Source organism: Oncorhynchus kisutch, linkage group LG16, assembly GCF_002021735.2.
Source record: "Oncorhynchus kisutch isolate 150728-3 linkage group LG16, Okis_V2, whole genome shotgun sequence".
Taxonomy (NCBI): Eukaryota; Metazoa; Chordata; class Actinopteri; order Salmoniformes; family Salmonidae; genus Oncorhynchus; species Oncorhynchus kisutch.
Genome location: NC_034189.2, coordinates 41,538,308 through 41,549,623, shown reverse-complemented (window position 1 = coordinate 41,549,623; position 11,316 = coordinate 41,538,308). Strand labels below are relative to the sequence as shown.

At 46.4% G+C, this 11,316-nt stretch overlaps 1 protein-coding gene across 2 annotated transcripts in view; it reads right to left on the bottom strand.

The window, feature by feature from the left end:
- Positions 1-5,082: 5,082 nt before the first annotated feature.
- Positions 5,083-11,316, bottom strand: part of LOC109878188 (cytoplasmic protein NCK2) — a 60,638-nt gene continuing 54,404 nt past the window's right edge. For both annotated transcript variants that reach the window (XM_020470425.2, XM_020470426.2), the window contains exons 3-4: positions 6,592-7,346; positions 5,083-6,308 (exon numbers count right to left, since the gene is read on the bottom strand). In XM_020470425.2, coding sequence (XP_020326014.1) covers positions 6,114-6,308; positions 6,592-7,346 — 950 coding nt within the window. In that variant the 3' untranslated portion in view covers positions 5,083-6,113. The remainder of the gene's footprint in view (positions 6,309-6,591; positions 7,347-11,316) is intronic.

Sequence of the window (11,316 nt, the reverse complement as noted above, 5' to 3'; positions counted from 1 at the left end):
ATGAGGATGTCAAAAGGGAACCAATCAGAGGTTGAGTGAATGATACTGCACTTCACTAAGACTGGACACATGACACAACTTGACATGTTGATAGCTGTTTACTACATACATTATTTTCAGTGTAATACACAATCTGTATTCATTGATTATACATGTGTGTTTGTGACATTGATAGAACCACCGTACAGAACCTTTGCTAAAGGGAAGTCTGCCTCACCAATGGGAAAATCTACACTGCAATTTTCCCACTTCCCAGCCTCCCTGCTTCACCAACCATAACAGCCTCGTTCATTTCTCAATGTTCACCTCTCTGTCACCCCTTCACTACAACCTGAGCTTAAGCCGCATTCCTTTAACCAAAGTCAATAAAATACCTTGTAAAAAACGGCTTGTCTTCGAATTGAAATCAAAGCCCCTGTTGAGCATCTCAGGCTTATGGTTGATTAAAGACCAGTCTGGAGCGAGTGGCTCCGGACATCCCCTAGGCCCAGAGATGGGCCTCCCACTGTGGGGTGGTGGGAGAGAGGGCCAGGTCCACGCTGGGAAAGCAGGCTGAGACAACAACACTCCACAGCTCCCAACTCAAACATAACAACGGTGTGAGTGAGAGACTATAGAAATATGATGATAACTGAACACCACCATGTAGTGTGGAGGCACCAAGGAAGTCTCTCACATATGTCCCTCTGACCTCTCTCCTGGCCTCTTGCTGTGTGTGTACATACACTGAATGTACAAAACATTAAGAACACCTTCCTAATATTGAGTTGCACCCCCTCCATCCTTTTGCCCTCAGAACAGCCTCAGTTCGTCAGGGCATGGACTCTACTAGGTGTTCCACAGGGATGCTGGCCCATGTTGACTCCAATGATTCCCACAGTTAAAAAAAAAATGTATTGTTTTTTTAAACCTTTATTTAACCAGGCAAGTCAGTTAAGAACAAATTCTTATTTTCAATGACGGCCTGGGAACAGTGGGTTAACTGCCTGTTCAGGGGCAGAACGACAGATTTGTACCTTGTCAGCTCGGGGGTTCGAACTTACAACCTTCCGGTTACTAGTCCAACGCTCTAACCACTAGGCTACCCCTGTGTCAAGTTGGCTGGATGTCCTTTGAGCGGTGAACCATTCTTAATACATACGGGAAACTGTTGAGCGTGGAAAAACCCAGCAGCATGGCAGTTCTTGACCAACTTAAACCGGTGCACCTCACACCTACTACCATACCTGTTTGTCTTTCCCATTCACCCTTTGCATGGCACACATACACAATCCATCTATGTCTCAATACTTCTTTATCCCGTCTCCTCCCCTTCGTCTACACTGATTTAAGTGACATCAATAATGGATCACAGCTTTCACCTGGATTCACCTGGTCAGTCTGTCATGAAAAGAGCAGGTGTTCTTAATGTTTTGTTCTCTCAGTGTAAGTCTTCAAGCTATAGTTGCACAACTCAACATATTGAAATCAACATTGCTCGGGTTGGTTTGATTGAATCCAACCCCATCTTGGTAACCCCTGGTTACCCAGTCTCCCGGTAACACACACTCACCTTTGCCATCTTCTCTTGCTGTTTCCTCAGCCCCTGCGTTAGAGGGAGAAAAGACAATAACTATTCATACTGAAGGCACCCTATGGGTCTTCACGGTGACTCACACAGCCCTGTTGATGGGTGACTTGTGACAAAACAGAGATAAAGTGAATTAGTCTAGCTAGTGTTCTCAGTTTTAAAGTGGATTTCATTGTACCAATCTCTCTTTCTCACTAGGATTGAGGAGTGCTTTTAAAAAAATCTCTGTCTATCAACTCTTCCCCCCCCCCTCCATCTTTGTCTCTATCTCTGACATTGCCCAACACGCTGGGCAGGCAGCAGCAGATTAACAGATGGGGGTAATGCAGACAGAGAGAGGGAGATGGGGGCAGCGAGGTGGAAAACAGGGGATGAAGAGGATATGGAGCGGCTGACTGCTAAGTGCTGCGCCTGGCCCTGGACTGCTCTGACATTGACATTCACAGCCTTTATTAAATCTCCTCAGAGGATAGGAGGGTCGCGGCAGATCAATGAAGAAGTAAGTAAAGGCCAGTGGAGAAACACAAACCTGGGTTCAGCTACTATTTGAATACATTTCAACATACTTTATTCTGGGCTTGATTGAGCTTGCCTGGCACAATAGAACCAATAGAACAGTCTGAAAAATACAAACCCTGCCCATCTGGCACTCCAGGCAGACCGAAGCAAACGCTAAACGTATTAGAAAAGTCTTGAATAGTATTTGGACCCAGGTCTGGGAGGATACATAGAGGGGAAAAATAAACGCTCAGCTTGGTCAACAGAGACTAGAGAGAGCTAAGCAAGGTAGGCACACAGTGTAATACTTCTACCATCTCAATGAAAACGAAAGAGGGAGAAAGCAAAAGAAGGGAATGAACTGCGACTGGTCTATTCTGACCCACATAACCCACAACCAGCTGCGTTTCATCAGAACAACGCCATTTCCACTCAATCAAATATCTCGGAGTGATGTTGTGACAAAAGCTCTGTCTCTCTGAATAGCCAATACTGCACATGCATTGTGTAGTCAAGGCAAGCAGGAAGAAGCTCTATTCAATTAAATATACAGTACTGTGGTGTGTTGTTGAAGAAACGGTACCAACGGTCCTTATACCAATACAAAGAACACTGTATATCATGGAAAGGCATCCGTTTCAGTTGAAAGAAGAACCTTCAAAACTTTCTCCTCGTATTCCACAATAAAATCCAAGTTGACAGAAAAATGTGTGACTCTAAACAATGTAAAGAGATATGTTGAGGACTAAACTTCATATTTGGTGCATCGAGACAGAACCCAGTAAAAACACTATAATCAATACCTGTCTTATGTGTTGCTGTTGACTGTACCGGCTGCTAAAATGTCAGAAGGTTACATTCCTAGTGAACTAATGGACAACATTCCCTCAGGGGAAACAAACTGTATCTCCAAGGTAATTAGTTCCAGTTGACGGTTTCCGAGAGATGCTCCAGACTGCAGTAAGAGACAACAGCAGGCCAATAACAGTCTCATTCAGATGTATCATTCAACATCTCAATAGTGGAGGATTCCTCTCTCCATCTCCTCTTATCCATTTATAGCAAAGAGCGGAGAACCCAGTAGAGAGGTAGTGCACTTTTCTCTTTTCTCTGTTCTTTCACATCAGCCCACAGGGATATTGGAGAGATGAATTGAAGAGAGGCCGCCACCACTTCAGACTTGAGTTTCATCCAAGTACACCTCACAATCCAATACTAACCCTATGCGCAAAACAGGTTCAAATGACGTTGAAGAGATGTCTTGTACTCACCCGGACCGTCATGGTTGCCTTCCGTTATCACTGATGAAAATGACACAGGCTCGGAGGCTCTCACCACTGTGGAGTCCTAACAGGCTGACTTACCTATTAGAGAGAGGAGAGAGCCAGCAGGACGACCCAGAGCAGCATTGAGACACAAAGACGAGGCATGGTTCTGCACGGCGGTAGGCCGCACAAAGACAGAAACACAACCACAACCTGTGAGAAATTGTCACAGCGTTTACACCCCCCCCCATCCCCCCACAGAGTTCTGCTCATTCTGTAACATCTTAAGGTTCATCTTGGGGAGAGGAGTTGTGCCAGAGAACGACACAACAAAGTAGGTTTGAATAAAGCAGGAAGACTAAGAGCTACATTTAACATTTTGAAGGTACATTTCGGATTTTGCAGCAGGTGCAATGTTGGCATTTCCCCCCCAGTAACAAGATAAATCACCCAAAACAAAATCAATAAACAATCTTCATTTACACCGATACAGGTACCTGGTGCTGGATCCGGGCTCTTGGTCCTCTTGCTCTGGGCGTGTGTGTGTAGCGTGTGTATGTCCAGATATGCCGAAACCCTGGATGAGAGGACAGATACAGTAAACAGAGCTGTCCAGGATATGTTGGTCCTTCACACTTCAGATCAACAAGCCATACCTTACCTCCGAACCAACCGCCCTTTCTTTCCTACCCGGTCTCCACTTCTCACACCTGAAGCAGGCATGTCAACGGACTGAAAGGCTTCCTTTGTGGACAAAGGGGGAGACGGAGGAGAGGGGAATGTCAACACTCTCTTACCCTTCACCAACTAGGTCCGATGCAGACAAATTGTACCCGTCTAGATAACTAAACATTGCTTATGTTCCCGAGCATGACAATCGTGTACTGTTGCAGAAAATAGTATGTCTGTTAATATCATCCATTCATCTAATAAAACAATTATCAATCATCCTTTCATGTACAGTAAAACGTTCGATCAATACCTGCACATCTTGAAAGTGACAAACCTCAAAGAAAATGGATGCATGTGTGACGTCGAGATAAAAGCTTCTGCTAAATGGCACACAATATAATATTAGAAAAGACAAAACTATACAAACACCACATAGTCTTACACATACCGTAACTGTGAGCCAAGGACTGCGTTCTCTCTCGGCTCCTCTTTATGCATGTCTACACGGTCTCAACCAGACGACCACAATGGAGGCCTCAAATACAGTCCACATTCACCTCCGTTTGTCCCTGAGGAGTTGTACAGGAGCATTACGTCTCGGCAACACCTGTCTTGGATCTGGCTAGCTATATCTACACTAATTTATCTCTAGGAAAGAGACAACATGGCTACCATGGGTTAGGTTGTAAGGTATCAGAAGCAGTGTCTGCTTCCCAAATGACATCCTATTACCTAAATAGTCCATTACTTTTGACCAGGGGCCCATAAGGTGCAATTTGGGACAAACCATATTGGGAGACAAACCAGATCTCCTCATGCCGTATTGGGATTAAGGAGAGGCATTCCAAACGTTCTGATAAGACGTAAAGGAAGCAAGCACTTTTGTGGTTACCTAAGCTCTTGCATCAGGATGGGCCCTCAGGTCCTGAAATGACGAAATCCTACCTGCAGAAACATTGCCATCTGCTGGTAGAAAATGGTAAATACAGAAATGCAATTTGAATGTATTCTAATTGAACAAGACTGAACAATATTTTAAAAACGTGAAAGGGAATAAAATGACACTGCAGACAAATGTGCAACCAGAAAGCTTATTTCGGCAAAACTTTTAATTGAACAAAAGTATTTCAATCCTCAGTCACCACACCATCTTGGAGTACCTTCCGCTGCATCTAAATTCATATAATATTCACCTTATTCTTCTTTTTAAATATACATACATAGCTGAAAACAAGATTTAAATAACAGTGTTCAGTAACATTAAGACACAGTTTTTCATTTTTAAAAGCAGGAAACAAATTTTGAACAGACTTTGATTGGCAAACAGACAACCAACGAAACGTTTTTCCTATGCTCTTGAATCTCCATCCTCGGTCAGCGACGTTTCCACTCGGACGTTGAGGAAAGCGATGGATTCGAAGAGAACGTTAGGGGCACATTTGAGCAGTATGAGGGTGTGGCACATGGTCGGCGGTATACATCCACGGACATTCAAAGCGCAGCTCCTGACCGTGTCCATTCCACAATACACCTACAGAGGGCGTCCTTTCCTTATCTGGTAAATACAGTACAAGTACCATTTGTGGTGCCTTTCTTTCTGGTACTAGTCTATGGAAACGTAATACTACTTTCTGCAAGGGATGGGTCACATTAAATATTCACTTTCATAGCGTATGTAGCTGTCGTGAAGGAACCATTGTCTGTAAATCACTCCAAAAACCTTGGAGGCACCGGCAGGGCTTTTACTAGGAGGTGGAGTTGTCAGCCAAGGCAAAGAGCGGGTGCTTACAGACGGGCCCTTACTGAAGCTGTTCTCTGGATACTTCTGGACAGGACTCAATGTCATTATTCTGAAAGGAATCTGAGCTACGGTGGCCAACATGTACCATTTGAGTCTCTCTCTGTGCTAATCTGTTGAGTTTATGGTGACTTTTAGCACCTGTATTGAAGGGTCATGGGCAGACCAGTGGATATTGCTGTGCTCAATCAGTCAGTCGCAAGTCCGGTAATAAGGCTTGTTATTAGGCCAGGCCGAGCACCGGGGTCCGGAGTGTGTGTGTGTGTGTGTGTGTGTGTGCAAATGTATGAACGCGAGCATTTGTGTGTGGTCACAGCAGAGGTTTGACCAGGTAGAGTTTGTCTCCATGTTCGCTGGTGAAGATCGGGGCTTTTTTGTAATGCTCCACCAGTTCATCCATGCTGCTGAAGCGTCTCTGGCCGATACAGTAGACCCCCTCCGCCAGCGCAACCTTGAAGTGCTTGTTCTTTCCCATCGCCTTGAGGGACACGGAGAAATCACTGGGCTGGGAGAGAGAGAGAGAGAGATAAGAAATGGATGACTATTGCCATGGAGTTTCATTCTTAAGCCACTAGAGGGGGCCTTAGTTCTACTGTAAATCCCACCCATCCCACTGAATAATGTACGATTTCCCTCAAGACAGCTTTCCCAATAAAAACAGCTCAAAATACAGTATGATAAAGCTATTGTAAACCATAGAGTACATTATCATATAAATAATAAGAGACACGAAAATCAACTGTTCTCCCCTCATTTCCACCAATCACAATACTCTCTCGACCACTCACCGATGATTCGCTGTCTCTGACAAGGAAGTCTCCCTGACCTCCTCTCTCATTGAGCGCACACTCTGCCTGATGCCTGGTCACTCCCCCATAGTACCAGTCCTTCCCGGCAAACTTTCCCACGCGGGCCGGCCCTGTGTAGTTGATCTGGGGCGAGTGGGGGCCCGAGCCCATCCCACCCCCGGGGGCTGGATCGTCGCTAAGGATAACCACATAGTTCTTTGGCACCAGGCCCACCTGTCCACGGGCGTTCCGACACCGCCACCACTCAGGGTCGTTCTCCGGTTTCTCCAGCACCGCCATCACCTCGCCCTTTTCAAAGTTCAGCTCCTCATCAGTCACAGAGCTGAAGGGGTACAGCGTCTGAACGGTGTGGATCACCCTGGTGGCCCCGTTGGTCACCCCTCCCGACCCTGCCCCCTGTCCTGGGTAACCTCCGCTTAGGTCCCCCCAGACGGCCTCCTCCTCTCCCTCCTCCAGGACATAGTTAGAGGGGAACCAGCCTACCCGACCTTCAGAACTCCCTCGCCACCAGCCGTCGCTACACTTCTCCATGACAATGACCCTTGACCCCTTCACCAGTGTCAGCTCGTCTTCCCGCTCCGCCGTGTAGGCGAATTTGACCAGGGCTGGGATGCTGAGGTCATAGATACGCTCGGCGCTGCTACCTCCGCCACCATTGGAAGGGTACTCTGCGTCCGTGCTGGGTGTTGGCGAGGCATCGCGGGCACTCGTCTTCCTCTTCGTCTTCCCCAGGCCTTAGAGAGGGAGAGACAGAGAAATAACTTGGTACAATAGACATATATTTATACCACACATTGAAGAGCTCCGCAGTAGTTCCACAACAGAGCAGAATAACATAGTAAAAAGTCCTTCAACATATTAGGTTAAAAGTCCTGAGGTGAAAATGGCTCCAAACCGAAAGCCCTACGTGGTCATTGAGATTGAGTAGGCAGCTACACTACTCCAAAAACAGCCTTCAAGTGAGGTGCAGCAGCAAGCTGAGCTAATTAGCTGCTAGTACTGCTGGTAGAGGACGGTCCAGGGTTAGGAGGTCACCACTTCTCTTTGAGGCTGCAGCCAGGGAGAGAGGTAAACACTTCAGATAGAGTTAGGGGGGAGTGAGGGGTTCTGGGTAATTAGTGCTGGAAGGAAACTGGAGGTAAGGCCAGAGGAAAGACCGGGGGGGGGGCTGGTTCTGGGTATTGATAGTAGAGGTTGACCGATTAAATCGGAATGGCTGATTAATTAGGGCCGATTTCAAGTTTTCATAACAATCGGAAATGGGTATTTTTGGGCGCCAATTAAAAAAAAATGTATACCTTTATTTAACTAGGCAAGTCAGTTAAGAACACATTCTTATTTTCAATGACGGCCTACCAGGGTACAGTGGGTTAACTGCCTCGTTCAGGGGCAGAACGACAGATTTTCACCTTGTCAGCTCGGGGGATCCAATCTTGCAACCTTACAGTTAACTAGTCCAACGCAATAACCACCTGCCTCTCTCTCGTTGCACTCCACAAGGAGACTGCCTGTTACGCAAATGCAGTAAGCCAAAGTAAGTTGCTAGCTAGCATTAAAGTTATCTTGTAAAAAACAATCAATCATAATCACTAGTTAACTACACATGGTTGATGATATTACTAGATATTATCTAGCGTGTCTTGTGTTGCATATAATCTGACTGAGCATACAAGCATACAATATCTAAGTATCTGACTGAGCGGTGGTAGGCAGAAGCAGGCACGTAAACATTCATTCAAACAGCACTTTCGTGCGTTTTGCCAACAGCTCTTCGTTGTGCGTAAAGCATTGAGCTGTTTATGACTTCAAGCATATCAACTCGAGATGAGGCTGGTGTAACCGAAGTGAAATGGCTAGCTAGTTTTAGCGCGCACTAATAGTGTTTCAAACGTCACTCGCTCTGAGCCTTCTAGTTGTTGTTCCCCTTGCTCTGCATGGGTAACGCTGCTTCGATGGTGGCTGTTGTCGTTGTGTTGCTGGTTCGAGCGAGGAGAGGGACGGAAGCTATACTGTTACACTGGCAATACTAAAGTGCCTATAAGAACATCTAATAGTCAAAGGTTAATGAAATACAAATGGTATAGGGGGAAATAGTCCTATAATTCCTATAATAACTACAACCTAAAACTTCTTACCTGGGAATATTGAGGACTCATGTTAAAAGGAACCACCAGTTTTCATATGTTCTCACGTTAGCTTTCTTACATATCACATATTGCACTTTTACTTTCTTCTCCAACACTTTGTTTTTGCATTATTTAAACCAAATTGAACATGTTTCATTATTTACTTGAGGCTAAATTGATTTTATTGATGTATTATATTAAGTAAAAATAAGTGTTCATTCAGTATTGTTGTAATTGTCATTATTACAAAAATCGGCCGATTAATCGGTATCGGCTTTTTTGGTCCTCCAATAATCTGTATCGGTGTTGAAAAATCATAGTCAGTCGACCTTTAATTGATAGGCGATGTTAATTCCTCTCAGGCAGCTACTGACCAGACCACTGTAAAGGAAGGCTTTTTAGGAGACAGGAAACGCAGATCAGATTACACCGAGGTGGTCGGGAGGGTGGACAAGTTCTGCATCCCAAATTGCACCCTATTCCCTACATAGTGCGCTACTTCTGACCAGAGCCCTATGGGCGTTGGTCAGATCATAGTGCACTACTTTTGACCAGAACCCTATGTAGGGAATAGGGTGAAATTTGGGACACTTACTATGGAGTGTTCGGTTGGCTCTCTCACTAGAAAATATTGACCTTTAACCTCTTTCAACAACAACCCCCCAAACCGGTCCCCCACTGTAAACTACTCCTGTAAAATTAGGCTCCTCCTTTCACTTTAGACTCAATCCCTCAAACTCGCTCTCTGAACATTGACACATCTATTAAAGACAATATAGAGAATCACTCATGCAAGCAGAAGGAAGAGGATGTTGTTTAAAGCCTAGTGTTAGACAGAATTAACCTCAACCCTCTCAGCCAGGTAGGAGAGCACTCCGAAAGGTCACCGCCCCCTCTTCCTCCTCCACCCCGCCCAATCTCATGCATGAAACAAGGCGGCTTCCTGACCTTCGGTGTCCTTGACGCTTAACCGGCCTTCTGCTCCGACGAAGCACGCAGCCAACCAGGGACGGTGTTGGTTTTGAGTGTGCAGCAGCACACCGTTCTTAGCAGACTTACAAGAGCGCGCAAACCTGGAGATGAGATGGGCTGGACACGGGTTTGTAATAAGCAGGCAGCAGGCACGCACACAGACAAACACTTGTATTCAAATGTGGAGCTCATCTCACAATGACAAACACATCTGCTCACGGGAAGCATCACGCAGCATACACGTGCCCAGTTACACGCAGCACAGATAACACGACGCCGGTGAGACCAACAAAAAAACATGATTAAATCATAGACCTCTCGGTCTCCCATCATAGTACTACCCCTCGTGAAGAGAGCAAATCGTAGACCGAACCAGTCACGTCAAAATACATTTGTCACCCACTGAATACGCCTTGCCTGCAACGATCGTCATTTACTGCCGTTACGCTTGGTGTGCACTTCCAATAAAGGACTAAATAAACATTCACAAGCAACCGATAACAGTTCAAGGTATTGTATATATGGAGACCGACAGCATGATGGACCAAACAGGTTAAATATGACCCACAACAAACAGAATAATACACCCTCAGAGTTAAAATGACGAGAAGACAGCCCTCGTCTCCATGAATCAGCCTCCACCATGACACAGCAAGGCCAGTGGCAGTCACAGGGAAACCAGGGATAAGAAGCTGCTTCTGTTTCGGCCTGGGGGGTGGGAAGAAAGTGAGCGATTTGGAAAACAGTGCCCTTGAGAGGTGGTGGGGGGGGGGGGGGGGGGGAGGATGGTGAAATACCATCACTTAGCCCCTGTCACAACTATCCCCCATCAACAAGCCATCAATTCAACTGGGCCCTCACCAAGCCATCAATTCAACTGGGCCCTCACCAAGCCATCAATTCCACCAGGCCCGAGGCGAGTCACAGTGTGGACCCATACAGCTGACTCGTTGATGCTTAACGATACGCTCTTAATTTATGCTGATTAAGAAGAACAGGCCAGGGACAGGTGCAGGGAAGCAATGTAGAGGACCCGGGGACAACTGTTCAATGTAACAAAATGGTGATTGCAGAGTAACACTAATCATGTATGGCTACTGCAGTGGTACTAGAGGAGTGAGAAAATAAAGTAATTCTGCCAAGCTATTCAGTATCAATCCCAGATATAGGCCCATTTCATGGGCTGACGAATAGAACAGGCTGTGCTTAGTCAGAATGTTCTCCTTGCAATATAATGCTCAGATGGTCTCCGATAATAGATAATTGGTCCACTGCCCACCATGCTATTAAGTAGCAGTGTGATCCACAAGAAGAATGTGAGTCCAGGTGGTCCTTAGTGCCCTTCTCTCTCCCCTCCCACCCTGTCCGTCTCTCTCCCCTCCCACCCCGTGTCTCTCTCCCCTCCCACCCCGTGTCTCTCTCCCCTCCCACCCCGTGTCTCTCTCCCCTCCCACCCCGTGTCTCTCTCCCCTCCCACCCCGTGTCTCTCTCCCCTCCCACCCCGTGTCTCTCTCCCCTCCCACCCCGTGTCCCTCTCCTCCCACCCCGTGTCCCTCTCCTACCCAGTGTCCCTCTCCTCCCACCCCGTGTCCCTCTCCTCCCACCC